Genomic DNA, 16,884 nt, shown 5'->3' with positions numbered 1-16,884 from the left:
TAGGAATCCGAAGACATTGCTGAGGGGTTCAGGCTGGGGAAGTCATGTGGCTCATGCAATGAGGGCTGAATGGCTACTTGATGAGGGATCTAAGTCTGCGTAGGATGCAAAGCTTCGGTCACATTTCAACCAGAGCCATGCCTGCAATAGAGAAATCATAAATGACATTTTATAGGAAACACCCCTCATGAAAGCAGTCCACCCCTTGCAGGTGAGGAAAAGTGAGAATGACTGTTGCCCAAGACACAAGTAAACAGGAAAGGAAAGGCCCATGGATCGGGCCAAGTCAGTATCACATGAAATCATCTCAAATCCGATTCCCAAGTGCTAGAAGCCATGCCTTCCCCAAAAGAGTCGAGAGGGAAATGGTGTGGTAGCAAGACTCTCTCAGAACCAAGAGAAGAGGTTTCAATAAGCTCTGAGATTGGACTCCCCAATCACTCACGTGGCCAAATAGTACGATGTGTAGCTCAGAACAGCTGTGGTATATTTGGAGATTTTTATGGATGTGTAGAAATGCATCTGTCCCCAGTGCCTGGTGTGTAGCAAGCCCTCAGTAAACACAAGCGGAATGGATGGACATGAAGGCGTGACTCATGTTAATTCCTTTAAGTTAGGTTGGGCTACAGGGCTGCAGATTTAATGAGTCTTTGTAAAGAAACAATCCATGCTCTGGCACAGTAGACAATTTAAAATTCCAAATCCTTTAGAAATCAGTCTAGAACCCTGCTGGACAAGACCTGAGTGTGGTGGAGGAAATGGAGTGGAATTCCATGTTGATACAAGACAGCCAGGCAGGAGGGAATAGTGTGTGGTCTCAGGAAGGAACAAGTCTGAGTGAGAAGGAGAGCCTAATTCTGATATAAGGAAAGACACGGAGCTTAAAAAGAACCCAATAATCAGGAAGCAGGGAAGATACGCAGGATGCCCTCTCCTGATAAGTCAAGAAAGCACCTCTCAGGCAGGTTAGGGTCTGAGCGAGCAATCAGTTTTTAAGACTTCCTCTAGGCCGGGCGCGGTGGCTCAAGCCTGTAATCCCAGCACTTTGGGAGGCCGAGGCGGGTGGATCACGAGGTCAGGAGATCGAGACCCTCCTGGCTAACACGGTGAAACCCCGTCTCTACTAAAATACAAAAAACTAGCCGGGCGCGGTGGCGGGCGCCTGTAGTCCCAGCTACTCGGAGGCTGAGGCGGGAGAATGGCGGGAACCCGGGAGGCGGAGCTTGCAGTGAGCCGAGATCGCACCACTGCACTCCAGCCTGGGCGACACAGCGAGACTCCGTCTCAAAAAAAAAAAAAAAAAAAAAAGACTTCCTCTAGTGGAGGTAGAACTGAAGACCTATGTTTGCAAGTGGGGCTTGCATAACCTGGATTTTAAAAGCAAGAGCGTCAGCTTCCCCAGTTTAGCGGGTAACGCAAGCTGGGTCAAGTTCATTAAACAAACGTTAGCATCTCCTCCTCTGAGGTGTCACCTCTTTGGACTACTTTATCCAGTGTAACTAATCCCTGTTTTTCTCAGTTGCAAAATCTTAGTCTTTCTTGGTTTTGCAGCACATATTAAAAATGTGTAATTGGCATTTGCTTTAGTTGTACCCTTGCTCAGTGCTTGCAACCTCCTTGAGACTGTCAACTCCATGAGGACAGGTTCCGAGGGTAGCCTGTTCACCAGTGAACCCTGAGCACCCAACACAACCCAGCATCATGCCTGACTCATAACACAGAGAATGCCTGCCTGCCGAGTGAGTGAATGAAACGATGGAGACGGGCCACAGGAATGGACAGTGAGGCAGGTCACTAATTGTGCTGGGCTGTTTTTAGTTCTTGAAATTTTGTTCTCAACTATTGAATACTCAATCATTTCTTCAAAGTATGGAGTCCTCTTTAAAATATGAGCATTTACAATAAAGAAGATAATGAAGTACTCTATTTTCATATTTCAATAGAAAAGCATGACAAACTGTCCCCATCTCTCTGAATGTAAGGCTCTTTCCAATGTGGAGACCACATCCAAGGTTGAACGCAGACAGCCCTAACTCCCTCCATTGGGATACAGGCTCCTGAGGGTGAATATTCCAAGTCAAAGCTATGAAACAAATACACAGAATGCAGCCTGCAGAACTGGTCACATGGGGCTCTACTGCACTTCTCACTGATCAGTAAGAAACCACACCAGAGAACTGCTCTGTGCTGTGTGGCATACCAGCTAAGGAGTGAAAGGGAACAGGTGGTTCCATCTGCAAAGGTATAGAAGGCTCTGCAGGTGAGATCTGCCCAGCAGGGAAGTCCAAGTTTAGCAGATCACTACAATTCTCCATGAAACTACCTTTAAAGGATGGAGCCAGGAAGGGGAAGAAAACGTTGAAATCCACAAAAAAGGCACAAATCTCACTTTGGATGTGGTTCATCTATCTGTCCTCGAGAGCCTCTCATTGCTAGAAGTGTTCAAGAAGGAATTAGAAATCTAGTCTAACCAAATGAGAAAAATAAAGGAAGAAATGGTTTTTTCCACTGTCCATCTTTTTCCCCTCAATCCTGGGGCCAGGACCCTTAGGGGTAGTGGGTGGGCAGGAGGGGAGAGTAGACAAACCCAAAGTGAAGCTCATGCCTTTCTCTTCCTCTCCATCATGGGCATGGTGTTCTGGCTCCACTTATAGGGAAAGGTGGAGGAAGATACAAACAATAGGAGATCACTGAGTTTAGAGCAGAATGGCATCTCAAGAGATGACATGGAAAGGCAGCAGGACACAGGGAAGCAGACTGTCCAGGTTCAAACCCCAGCCCTACTCTTTACTAGCTGCGTGATGTCAGGCAAGTCACTCAACCTCCCTGTTCCTCAGTTTCTTCACTCATTCCAAATGGAGATGATGGTAATACCTTTCTCACAGGATCACTGTGAGCATTCTGAAATATGCAAATATTTGTAGGTATTACTATTGCCAGAGAAGGCAGTCCTGGGGCTTTAGGCTGCACTGATCCACATTCTCATTTCAGGAAGTGTGTAGCACTCCTCTCTTTATAGGGAAATGTTCCAAGAGAAGCCACAGCATTTAAGTTTCACAGACAGCTTTTTTGAATTGGAGCAAGAGATGGGTTAGTCTGTGACAACTATTCCCCAAACCAGAATGGCGGCTCAGCAGCTTCATCCTGGGGACCTTCCTCCAAGGTAATTACACTCACTTTCCTTTCCCACCTTGGCTACTTCTAGTCTTTCATGATTCATTCCCCTCTTGTGTGTCCTCTCAGCATTTGGCTACCAGGAATCAGTAGAATAATCCAAACCCATCCCATTCTCTCTGTCCCAAACACCTGAGCCTAGGATTGCCTCAAACTTGAGTCGCTCAAGTCCCAACATGAGAAACACAAGGTCTGGGTGGCTCTCCGGCTGGACTGCCTCTAACAAGGGGGTTACAGCAGATGGATTCCTCTCTGTGACTGATTATTTTCCATGGCCCTTGGCCATGTGACCTTGGACCATGATCTTGTCAGTTCTCATAAACTAACCAGGAGTGGAATGAATCACACTCAGAGAGGAGACCTCTGGGGGAAACTGCAAGGGGCTATGAGAGGGAGGAGAGAGCTGGGGATCCCAAAGGCCATGGGAGCCTCACCACCCCTCCGGCCTTCCCTGTCCCTAAGCAGCTTCGACCTTCCACAAAGGGAAGGCGGGGGAGGCAGTGGCCTTGGGAGACAGGCTGGGCTGCAGGAGGCCTACTCTTCTGAATAAGATTCAGGGTATTAGTCCAAGAGCCCAGCTGTCCCTAATCCCTCCAACTCAGAGAGATTACCCACCTCAGCTACTGACTGAACTGTTGGTTGTGGACACCCGAACCCCTATTCTTAGATGCCCCAATCCATCATAACATATATGAAATAGCCAACACACATGCACACGTGCACAAGCACCCATACCTACTGCAGGGACTGGCTATCCTGCAGGAGGTGATGAAAATGTTGGGTAAGGCACTCTAGGCCCTTGAAATAGTGTTGATGGTGAAGAGGTTTTGAGAATGCTACTTGAAGTGTTTATATTATGCCAAACACATTGATTAAAACTGAAAATGAAATGCCAATGAAATCTTCATATTCTCAAATATCCTGAATTTGGGTGTTATACAAACAAAACCCTGATCTTCTCTGCCTAGATTTTTTACTTTAAATAATCTTTGAATTTCAAAGTTTTATGTCTCTGTAGCTTTAGATCATGAGTTACCTTGAGTTCTCTGACAAGTTAATATATTGTTAGAGAAATCATTTCTGAATAAAATATGCACAAGTAAACAAATCCCTTAACTATGTATACATTCTAATTTCTTTCTGGGCATTCATTTGATTGGGTCCCGGGGAGAAGAGAACACGTACGTGTGTGTCCATGGGCAGAGCACATGGATTTATGCATACACAAAAACTCAGAGCACAGCACACTGTTTTAAGAGTCTGAACTTTATCTTTCAACAAAGTTTAGCTGCTTTCCTTTTGCAAATGCATTTAATTTTATCTGGAAACTTTCTGACGTTAGAAATAGAACAACTGTAGTTTCTCATTATGTTTGCTGCCAGAATCCATGCTTGGTTGCTCAACTAAAGACCTTATATTGCTAATTACTACCACATGCCCATATCCCAAGCGAAAGAAAACTTATTGATTCTGACAGCTCATTCTCTCAACACTGAATTCCAAATGAAAACTCAAAATTTGGCCAAACATAACATTTCATCAATCTTGTTTTACTGACTGGAAAAACAACATCAAACAAAGGGTGCTAATGGCCCTTTATTACCGTGCCTTTCCCAAGCTTATATTTTCTGATGAAAGATCTAAGTGACCAAAGGGCTTCTTTAAACTACTTAGTAATTAGCTTTTGAACCAGGAAACAATGCGTAAAGTAAAGTGAACAGGCCCGGTACTGATGACAGGACGGACTCTGTGTCTGCAGGGTCAGGAACAGTGGGGACCCAAAAAGAACATTAAAAGCAAAGTGCATTTCATAAAGGGAGAAGAAAAAAAAGAGAGAGAGAGAGAGAGAGAAAACCAGGCTAAAAGCGGTGATAAAAGATTACAGAGCCCGAACAGAATGCCAGGAAGTCTGTGATCTGAAGTCATCGGCACCTGAAAGTTTGAGTGGAACTGCCAGGGTGAAACATGACCAGATCGGACCTGGGGCAGTGAGTGAGTGCCGCGCTGAGGGCCCCATCTGGGTCAGCCAGCACCAAGAGCTACCGGCCTGCAGCCCACCCACCAGCTCACCCACATTTGACTAGGAAAATTATTTCATTAAAAAAAAAATTACCTGGAATGAGAGTGAAGAAATATTTTCAACCTAGCCTTCAGGGCAATTGATTTTACTGACTTCTTCAGGGGCAGTGATTGGGAAATGCTGGCAGTGACACTGGGAGATAGGGAGGCCATAAAGAGAGCCCCAGGCCCTCAGAATGCCTTCTGCTTTATGGAGACCTGTCCACACCTTCAAGGCAAAATGAATCGAGATGCTGTTTTCCTCTTGGCATGGGATATATGACCAATGGGAATCTCTGGACTTATTTGGCCTTTTGGATCCAACCAATGGCCCAGAAATCAGAACAGCTTGGTTCTAACCTCATCCAGGGCTGTTAAGATAATAGTGAGGGGAGGGCTCCATTAGAGGGAAGATGGAGGGATGTGCTGCCTCTCTGAAAAGACGCCAACTGGCCTCCTCTGGCCCACTGTCCTTTGTGCCTTTGAAAAGAAACTGGTGTCCTGTGGGTAGTTCAAGAAAATGAGCCCTTTTGTCCACCTCCTCATTTCCTGTGCAGAGGTCTGGACACCTGAGCTCAGGAAACATTGGACTCACTGACCGAAGGGGAGGTTCCGCTCTGCCCGACACGGCTGACTGTCAAAACGAGGAGAAGGCAGCAGTGGAGGGAAATACAATGCTCCCGGTCTGATTTTATTTCCTCTTAAAAAAACCAAAGAAGCTCTTTAAGAGTTCATTTGAAACTGAACGAGAAGGGAAAGCAAAGCAAAACGAAACAAAACAGTTCCATGATAGGAACTTCCATGACTGGGAAGAGGCATGAGTGATGAAAAGTTTTCTGTGTCCTGATCCGGATGACAGGATGGTAGTTACTGGGTGTGTACATAGGTACAAGTTCCTCACTCTATATGTTAAAGATGTGTACGTTTAACTCTATGTAAGTTATACCTCAAAACCAAAAACAAAGGTCACTGCCCCAGAAAAAGCTTTAAAAAAATAAATAAAGGATGCCTGCTGCCAGCTCCCTCTCCCCACGGCATTCCTCTCTTGAGGTGGTAAGGTACTGCCCCCTACTTAGGAGAAAACCTTGGGGGTCTATATTGAACCTGCACATTGATATTGAGAGTGATAAGGTGATCCAAGCACACATTGAAATAGTTCCCAAGAAGAAAACACTCATGTTTGGGAAGCCAAACAAAAGATTCATTAAGAATAGCATTTAGTACCCTAAACTACCAGAAATATACTATTTCTTGCCCAGAAGGAATTTCAGCTGAGTAATGAGTCCCTCTGAGGATAAGATTGGTGCCTCCTGGATGAAGAGGAGAACTGGGTCCAGTGGCCACAGTGCCTTTGCAGTAGGCCAGATTACCTGGATCTGCCACCCAAGGAGTTCCCTGCCAGAGTCTTATCCTGCGTTCTTGCTACATACAAATCACCATAGGAGGGCATCATACTAGTTTGAGGGACCAGAATTTTATCACATAGCCAGATGATGTGAAGAATGAATGAGTTTTGTCTACTTGTTAGGGGTCAGAAGAGAAAATATGGGCCCAGTTATAAATGGACTCCTTTCAGGACAAATTCATTACATCTCTTGGAATTTGTGAATGGGAGTTGGTCCAAGTGTGGCAACGTCTTCGGGTCACCTCTGACATCACACCCCTGTGAGGAAAGCTGGGCCTTCCCTCACAGAAGCACCTGGTGGGGTGGGGGAGGGGCAGAATTCAGAGGGCACCTCCACAGGGATTCCTGAAAGTCACTCAACCACATCTTTTCTGATGCAACTGACTTACTTTCTGCCTCCATGTTTGTTAAAAGTCCCGCCGAATTTATTCCGATTCAGGATGAGAGCAGCAATTTCGGGCACGTAGCGGGCAAACATTGCCTACATGCATGAAACAAAGAAACAAGAGCCAAAAAAAAAAAAAAAAAATGGCATGCAGAGAGGATTCTACCGCAGTGGAGGCAGCAAAACCTCTTGGCATACTTACTTTCTTCCACTAACCGCACTATAGGAGCCCCCGTATTTCTTGCGGTTTCCTATTAACTCTATGATTTCAGGGACGTAGCTGGCAAACATGGCCTGAGAAGACAGGAGACAGAAGAGAGACTAAAAAGACAGGCCAAAGAAAAGGGGGGACCTGTTCAGACGGGGTGGGGGGGGCACTAAGATCTGAAAACACAAAAGGATTAGGCCTGCGAAGGTATATATTGATACGTTCGATCATAAAAAACTAAAAGCATGAAAAGAGCAAGCTCCTGGAAATACACAAGACAAACAAACATTAGCTAACCTTGACAACTAAAGAACAAAAAAAATCACAGTCGAGAAAAATACAAAGGAGACAGGAATAAATAAGGTGATATCTAGTTCTTGTTGAAGAAAAATAGGCAAAAGGGGTGCATGCTAGTGAAATTAAACACACACAGGCACACGTGTGCGTGCACACACAGTTTCACAAGAGAAGATCTTTGTCATTAAAATTCAGAGGAGAATCAACGTTTTTATGAGTGACAAAAGAAAATAAACACCAAAAGATTAAAAACTAAATTTTTCTATTAAAAAAAAAAACACTAAAAAGCACAAAAGGGAAATTTAGGAAATCACCTGGGAGGAGAAGATAGCAAGGAGAAACACAAATCTGCCATGTTTTGTCCAACAAACATCTGGCCTGTGGCTGGCTGGATGGGTCTTGTTATCTATGGGCACCTCACGGATGCTGCAGAAATGCTTGCGTGAATGTACACATGCACGTGCACATTTATATACATTTTTAAAATGTATATGCCCTATGCATACAAAACAGAGAGATGTGTATGCATCACTATATATAAATGTGCGTGCAGTGTAAGTACATGAAAGCTGTGTGTGGATTAGGATTTTAATCACTCGTTTCATAAATGGCAAAAACTCTAAATTTAAAGTTAGCTACTTTGAAAGACAAAATGCAGCAACTGCCAATGTGTGACCAGAAATCCCCTTGATTTACATTATAAGGGATGGTTTAGTGCAACATAAAGAGCTGCATAGACCTTTAAAAACCAAACAGTGAAACTTTCCTAGAAGAAAGGAGCAAAAATATCCCATGTGTCCGCTGCAGAACGGAGTGAGCTGTTTGCAAAACTGTACTCTGCTCACATGAGGATGTCTGCCTGGACAAGACTAAGGTGCTCTCTGTCCTTTGATGTAGGGACCCTTCTCTTTAGGGCAGGCCCCAGCCACAGTGTTTGTTGGAAGTTTGGGTAGGAACATAAAGGGGAAGGGGGAGCTCTTGAAACCGCAAACTGTCTCTACAAAGTATCCATAGCTTCTACCAGAGGCAGGTGACAGCCATTGTCGTTGTAGCATACCAGATGCTGAATTACATTGCTAAGGGGTAGACACACTCCCTTCTTAACAGCATCACTTTCTTAAGACAATTAGGTTTGCTCCCGGCTAAATGGCTGTCCCTCACAAGGGCAATGAGCCTGGATCTATGGGACAAGTGTAATACACCAAGAATTATGCAGAAAAGTCACCATCCTGTTTGGATTTACTTAGCCTGATTCTAACATTAAGACTTGCTTCTAGTGCAGAACACAGTCTACAATATAAAGCTTTAAGGAAATGTATCATGGAAAATACTAACAACCATCAAAATCAAATCATAATAAAGATTTTTTTTACCAGTCCCCCGAGGATGAAGAAGACCATGAAGAGACGCCCAAGCGTGGTTTTTGCATAAACATCCCCATAACCAACGGTGGACATTGTGACCATGAGTAAATAGACACATTCCCAGTAGGTGAGAGCCTGGTTGTTTTGGAAATTTTCCCATGGGTCCCCTGAATTCTCCACCTAAAGCAAATGGGACAGGGGAGAAAAAAGAAAAACATGCTATTGAAGTGTGTACATACAATAAACCCAGAAGCTCGGCACTCCCGAAGGCCACTTGCTAATGCACACCACTCTCCACAGGAGTTGTGTGGTTCCTGGGCTGAGTTCTGTGAGTCAGGATGCAGAGCTCCTGAGCAGGACACAAAGAAAGTGGAGAAGCAGCTGCAGGAAATGTCTTCCTGGCTGATTGGGACAGAGAGGGAAAGCAAGAAGGAAAATATCTCTAGGCCTTTTTTCTTCTGCTGCTAAAATGTCAGAAGCCAGCTAAAATTCAGGGCATTGCCACTGGCCAGGTTTTAGAGCACTCTCTTCAAGGAAAGATCCAGAGAGCCCGTCCCTGACCTTCCTCAATGGGCTTCTAAGGCCCAGATGGCCTGGCTCTGCCTCTCCCGCAGAAATTCTAAACCCTTCCACAGGGGTCTGCCTTCTTCCATCAGTTTATCCAAAGAGTATATATAGGCCCTGCTTGTTCTGATTCAAACAGCATCTCTGGGATCTGGCCCTGCTCTCCCTCCTTTGCAAATTGCCAATGGTGGTCTTAGCCTTGAGGCTGCCAGATTCTTCCCAGGGGCTTGGAAAGTGAGCTCATGAGAACAGCTTGCACTGGCACAGCCTGTTAGACCAAGGGCTGGCAAACTTTTTCAGTTTTGTTGGCCACACAGGTCCTGGTCAACTTTGCAGAGGCAAAACTTCAACAAAGGGTGTGGCTGAATTTGGAGAGCTTTGGCCCAGGACTGCAGTTTCCCCACTTTCCTGTCCTTCCATCATATTTGATCTGCCAACAAGGCTAGGAGATGGGCAGGAAAGGTACTTTAGATACTCTCAGGAGAGAGGGAGCTGCAGGTCCAATTTTACTCAAATACACCCGTGATCCACCCTGAGGGCCTGTGGATGGCGGCCCCCAGGCCTCCAGCTCTGCCTCTGCAAAATGTTTCCAGGGCTTGGCCTCTTTCACACATTAGTTTGTCCTCAATGTGCCATTTTCACAAATGTTTCCTAGTGAACCAGAAGGGACTTCACTAGCACCAATAGTAAGGTGGGGTCATCATCTTATTAGACTACTATCTCCTCCACATATGTGATTTGGGTGCTTGGTACTTGGTCACAGCAAGAATTAGGGTGATTAAGGTTGATTTTGGCCAAGAATCCCATCGATATTAAGGGCTGGGCAGGAGACCCCAAATCTGGTGACTACATGAGCCCCCGTGCCCCACCCGCTGTCATCCCAGGCCTGTCTTCCTTTGGGTGATAATTATGTAAATCCCAAATGTGGGTAGTTAAGCGTGTCCTTCTATCCCTTATGCAAATAGAGGCTCAGCCACCAGTGGTCGACTTTATCCAAAGTCTCATAGCTAGACGAGGCTCCACTTCCTACAATGGCTGTGCTCTTTAAAAGCAGGAGGAAAGTCTGCCTTTGGGTGGTATGAGGGGCTTGACTCAAATAAGGCTTTAAAAGAGTCACTGATAAAAAAGAATTAACATTTTTGAGGTACAAATCAGACAAAATAATCAAAGGTGGCTTTTCGTAAGGGGGAAGTAGAGAGAAACTGAGGGATCTGAATTTGTTGTTTACTAGGAGGTGTGGGTCAAACTTCCAACCTGGTCCCCAGCCCTTTTCCACGTGTTTGCTTAGGAAGCACTGCCATCTTGTGGCTTACTATAGTTCTTGCAGACAGAAAGAAAATCTACCAAAGCCCCCACACAATACCAATGAGCAATGAACGGAAAAATGCAGGCTAATAGTGCAAACATTACTCACCATTTGGAGCTAGTTTGGGGTAAAAAGGTTGGAAACCCAGACAATTGTGTGGTTGCTTCCCATCTTCCTGTCTACAACCGAGGTGAAGTTTCTTTGCAGCAAGAAAAATTTTAGGTAATAAAATGACTCAGAGAGGGTCTTGTTGCTGGCAAGTGAGAGCACAAGGGTCTTCAAGGTTACTCACCAAATGGATGAACCCGGCTGCAGTCAGCCACGTGCTGATAAATATGGAGAGCAGATTCACCAGCTTGATGGAATTACTGTGCAAGAGACAACAAGCAAAATCCCCACGTTACCAAGGGAAGGCCCTGCAGGAGCTATCTTACAGGGTAACAGCACCCGCTTAGGGGTAGAGGCTGCCACACCTAACTTCCAACCGTTTCTCCATTATAAGGGAATTCTGGAAGCTGGAGGAGCTGCTCGGATGAAGGTCAGGACAGAGCCTAGAGGAACGAATTTAACTTTGGTAAAAATTGACTTTTATTTTAAAAACTCTTCAAATCTACAGAAAAGTGGAAAGAACAGTATAATGAACACTTGTATGCTCTTCATTTAGACTGACCAATTATTAACATTTTACCACAGGTGCTTTATCTCCCTACATACTTTTCTCTTATTCCCCACACCCCGCCGCTCTTTTCCTTCTCTTCTTCTTGCCATGTATATATGTATTTTCTCTCTCTCTCTCTCTTTTTTTTTTTTTGGCTAAACCATTTACCAATAAATCAGATACATCATGGCAAAAGCCCTAAATACTTTAGCACTCAACTCCTAAGAAGAAAAGCATTGCACAGTATAATCACAATACCATTGCACGCCTGAGAAAATTAAAACATAAAAATTCAGTAATGCTATTTAATATGCAGACCTTATTTAAATGTCTCCAGTTGCCCCAAAATTATGTTTATTGATTTTTTTTTTCCCCTAGACCCAAGTTTCATGCACTGCATTTGGCTGTTAGGTGGCTTAAATCCAACTGTCAGGAAACAAGGACAGAGAGTAAATATTTAGGCTTTACAGGCCATATAGACGTTGTCACAAATACTTAACTCTGTCACTGTGGTTTCAGAACAGCTTTCGGACAACATGTACAGGAATAGATATAGTTAGGCCGGGCGCGGTGGCTCAAGCCTGTAATCCCAGCCTTGTGGGGGCCGAGACGGGCGGACTCACGAGGTCAGCGAGACGAGGACCAACCTGGCCTAACACAGTGGAACCCAGTCTCTACTAAAAATCACTACCCAAAACTCCCGGCGAGCTGGCGGCGCCTGTTAAGTCCCAGCTTAGCGCGGGGGAGGCTGAGAGCAGCGAGAATGGCGTGGAGACCTGGGAGGCGGAGCCTTGCGAAATGAGCTGAATCCGGCCACCAGCACTCCAGCCTGGGTGGACACAGCGAGCTCCGTCTCAAAAAAAAAAAAAAAAAAAAAAAAAAGGAATAGAAAAAGAATAGATATAGCTTTGTTCCAATAAAACTTTATTTACAAAAACAGGCAGCAGGCATGGGTTATAGTTTGCCAATCCCAGCTTCAGTCTCTTTTAATGTATAAATGATACCACTCCTTTGTAATAACATTAGATTTTGTGTGAATCTAGGTTGTCTTCTATAATGTTCTATATTCTGGATCCTGTTTATTTACTTATTTATTTTTATTTTATATTTTGAGATGAAGTCTCACTCTGTCACCCAGGCTGGAGTACAATGGTGTGGTCTCGGCTCACTGCAACCTTCGCCTCCCAGGTTCAAGCAATTCTCCTGCCTCAGCCTCCCAAGTAACTGAGATTACAGGCACACGCCACCACACCCAGCTAATTTTTGTATTTTTAGTAGAGACGGGGTTTCACCACGTTGGCCAGGCTGATCTCGAACTCCTGACCTCAGGTGATCCGCCCACCTCGGCCTCCCAAAGTGCTGGGATTAGAGGTGTGATCCACCGTGCCCAGCCCAGTTTATTTTTTAAATAAATGTTATTGTGTATGTTTGAGGTTTACATGTTATTATCTACCATCTCACATAGTTACGTTTTCGTGTGTGACAGGAGTAGTTAAAATCTACATATTTAACAAAAATCCCAAATACCATACAATTTCATTAACAATAGTCTTCATGTTGTACATTAGACCTCTAGACTTGATCATCCTACATAGCTCCCTGCTTGAGTATCTCTGTTAAGCATCTCTGCGGGGATGGCATCACATCAGGATATCCCAACCCAATGACTAGGCCCATTCATGTGGCTGAGGCGGAAATGCTAATGTCTCCACTGAGAGGTGCCCATTTCCCTTTGTAATGAATATGCCACCTTCAGTGAGGCCCCGAGACTGCAGGAATATCCTGCTCCCCAACAACCTTATACCTAACAGCTTTAGCATCCACTGGTGTTCATTGAGTGGATCAACTGGACCTTATGATATTTGGAGCTCCCTGAGAGCTGGGGACTTGTCTGTCTGGATTCCAGGAGCCCTGGGTCCCTGGAGCATAGCAGGCCCCTGTGACTCTGCACTGAGTGCACTGGTCTCTGCCTCTGCTCTCTTCCTAAACTGCATCCTGTTCACTCCCACTGAGGTATACCTGAACGCTGCTGTCAGCAGGTCACTTCACTGTCCAAAGGCTTCTTGTTGACTAAAAGATGACATTCAAACTCTCTCCTTCCATTGTCAATACCTTGTGAAGTCCCAGTCTCTCCCACCACCACTCTTTCACATAAGCTCTTGAAACTGCCATCCCAGTTAAACCTATTTACTACAGCTATTGTCTACACTATTTACTCAACTCGAAAGCCTTTCCCATCTAGCCAAGTATTCCCCATTCTTCAAAGCCCAGTTCAATCCCTACTGCTTCCTTAAAGTTGTTCCACCCACCTGCAAGACAAAGTGACTTTCCCTGGCTCTCACCTCCAGCCATTCATCAGTAATTGATCCTACTGACTTAAGATGTCTTGTGTAAAGTTTTAGGTTGCTATTTGACTCTTGTGTTCCTTGCTGCATCTTGCAGAAAAGAACTCTCTTTTCTAGCTCTTGCATTTTCCCAGTAGTGGCTTAATGCAGCCTACAGTGTTGCCCAATCCATTAGTTTTGGTCAATTCATCTCTGTTATGACTGTCCTCTCTTACCTCTCTTCTGGAGAACCAATGATTTAAATTCTAGGCATTTAAGATCATAGTAATAGTATCAGCTAGCTTGTTTACAGTTCTTTCCCAGTGCTCACCACATGTGCCACCATCCTAAATGCTTTAGGATCACCTGTGCTTTATGTGTACTAAGCCATTTAATGCTCATAACAACAATCTTTCTTCTTCTATGGAACAGCACAGAGGAATCCACGGTCTTAGGTTTTCCAGAGTTGATTCTGACAGTTCGTGGAAAGAATAAACAGATACTTTCAACTTTGTGGGTGAGACTGATCTTTCGAGATGTGTGGAACAACTTTCCTCTTGTTCGAAAACTTGGGAAAACAGCCAAAATGTCCATTCTGTCTCTCTTGATCATTTCTAGAGTTACCAGATTGTAATAACTGCCAATATTTATTGAGCCCTTATTACGTGTTAGATGTTGTGTTGAGCAGAATTCTCTCCGTCCTCTACCTTGTAAGTCCTCTAAGGGGTGCTCCAGCATTGGAGGGTAAGAAATAGATGAAGAACAGATAGCCAGTGGCAAAGGGAGGGCTCTTAGGGAGGTGTGTGCTGTCCATTTTCTCAGGGGATCGTTAAATATCAAGTGGTTTCACTTACATACTCCTGGATTCTTGGAATCTGAACACATCAGTGTCCCACCAACAACCATGTGGGGTCCTCTTGAGATATTAAACCTATTTAGAGTCCAAGCCTCTTGGTGCTTTTGGAAAATGACCTAAAGATGGTGATTATTAAACTCTAAATGATGGTTACAGTGATATTGGTAGTGCGTTGGGGAGCTCTTGCCATATGCAGAACATTTAACCATTGTTGCTAAAACAGTCCGTGTTTAGCTCTGAAATCTGATTATTTTTATGACATCAGCATTATCACAGATCCCTAGGTTTAGGAATTTGCTTTCTAAATGAAACACTATCACCACGCATCTGAAAGCAACGAGCAAAAGATGCAAGGTTAACCCCTGGTGGGCATTCTCCATACTCTGAAATGTGAACCTTGCCAGGTTAAGTAGGGCTCTTTGGGAAGAAAGAGTGGGGCATGCCAGGAGCAGGGCTGTGTGTCTGCATGGCAAAGGTTGTGCATCTCTGCGTGGAGATAGTCATAGCCTTCCTGGTCAAGCCTAGGGATCTGGGCCAAACATGAAGCTAGCAATGGTTAGAATGATTTGAATCATTAGGATTCTACCCCGCTTCCTAAGCTTTAAGGGAGATTATGATTTTATCATGAAAACCTCACCCATCTAAAGTAAATCATTCTCATTTTTTCAATACAATTCCTGAGTCCCCATCCCATGAGTTCTAATTCACATCGATGGACACAGTGAAACATGATAGGAGAGGCACATGATTCTCGTAGATTAGAGACCTCTTCCAAGAAACTGTGGATGCTGCAAGAGAAGGTCTGGCTCCAGAGATTACAGCTGTAAATCCAGAGTTTCTGGGGCCTTCTTTGTTCTCTATATGTTTAACAAGACATGTTTCTGTTAACACAGAAAATGTCATGCACTTTGTACAAAGTACACATTTGTCCCTGTTCTGCTTGTCTCTAATTTTTCTCTTTGTTTCTGGTACTGCCAAGTGCTGCTGGCCTTGTTTTGTTTTACTGCTCTATTTGCTGGACAGATATAAAATACCCACCCCCTGAAAAGTTAACTGGACTGCACCACGCTAACATAAATGGTCTGAACTATAACATGAGTGGATCAAAGCGAAATTCTGCCAATCCAATCCCTTAATTATCTCTAGATCCCTTCTCCTCTCTCTGCCCCAATTTTCACTGCCTAAGGCCATGCCCTAATAACTTTTCCCTGGACTACTGCCTCCTAATTGGTCTTATGGTCTATGAGGTCTTTGATGCTTCAACCCCATTCCCTATACAACTGTTGGAATAGTGGATCTTTCTAAAATGTTAATCTAACCACATTTCCTCTCCTGATTAAAATCCTTCAACAGCTCTCCTTTGTTCATGTAAAGTCCACGAATCTAAGAACCTGCATGATTTGGCCTCTCCCTGCACATCTCTTGCACTCTCCATATAGAATACTCTTCTTTACAAACTTTACCTTGGAGCCATCTCTAAGGTCATGTGAGTAGTAATGTTTTAGTTTCAAAAACACCTCCCAAAAACATATTGGTTAGGTGTATGATGACTCATGCATATCATGGAATGCTATGTGGGAAACCAAAGGTGACGTAGTAGATACAATAGTTATCTCAAAGTAGTGTGATGTGGAGGCAATCTTACTTTATCCTTTATGATTTTGTGTGTTATTGCAATGTTTACAATGAACATATTTTAAAAAGTAGAGGAAACAGGCTGGGTACGGTGGCTCACACCTGTAATCCCAGCACTTAGGGAGGCCTAGGCAGGTGGATTACCTGAGGTCAGGAGTTCAAGACCAGCCTGGCCAACATGGTGAAACCCTGTCTCTACTAAAAATACAGAAAGTAGCCAGGCGTGGTGGTGGGCACCTGTAATCCCAGCTACTCAGGAGGCTGAGGCAGGAGAATGGCTTGAACCCGGGAGACGGAGGTTGCAGTGAACTGAGATCACGCCCAGCCTGGGCAACAGAGCAAAAGTCTATCTCAAAAAAAAAAAGAGAGAAGAAAGAAAAATTACAGGAAACAATAAGGAAATTCCCATTTTGAAAAAAATTGCTGAGTGATCCATGTTTTAGTCATCAATATTTACCACGTCAGTGAGATGTGGAATTACAGCCTTTAAACACAGCTGCTGACTTTCCTCTGACAGTTGCATAAGTGTTCTAGCACCTGTATGTTAGATCTCCAGTTTGCAGAATAACTGAGGAACTGCCAAAACCTCAGATAGTGAGAGGGAGTCTCCTTGTCTCCCCTTTAATTGGCCCATTTCAGGCTGTGGAGTA

At 44.4% G+C, this 16,884-nt stretch overlaps 1 protein-coding gene across 9 annotated transcripts in view; it reads right to left on the bottom strand.

Moving 5' to 3' along the window:
* KCNMA1 (potassium calcium-activated channel subfamily M alpha 1) overlaps positions 1-16,884 on the bottom strand; it is a 767,391-nt gene that overhangs the window by 229,973 nt on the left and 520,534 nt on the right. For all 9 annotated transcript variants that reach the window (XM_017871448.1, XM_017871449.1, XM_017871438.1 and 6 more), the window contains exons 7-9: positions 11,054-11,129; positions 8,901-9,071; positions 7,225-7,316 (exon numbers count right to left, since the gene is read on the bottom strand). In XM_017871448.1, coding sequence (XP_017726937.1) covers positions 7,225-7,316; positions 8,901-9,071; positions 11,054-11,129 — 339 coding nt within the window. The remainder of the gene's footprint in view (positions 1-7,224; positions 7,317-8,900; positions 9,072-11,053; positions 11,130-16,884) is intronic.

Source organism: Rhinopithecus bieti, unplaced genomic scaffold, assembly GCF_001698545.2.
Source record: "Rhinopithecus bieti isolate Rb0 unplaced genomic scaffold, ASM169854v2 scaffold_4781, whole genome shotgun sequence".
NCBI lineage: Eukaryota > Metazoa > Chordata > Mammalia > Primates > Cercopithecidae > Rhinopithecus > Rhinopithecus bieti.
The sequence above is the reverse complement of the archived record's forward strand: the minus strand, read 5'-3'. Positions and strand labels throughout refer to the sequence as shown.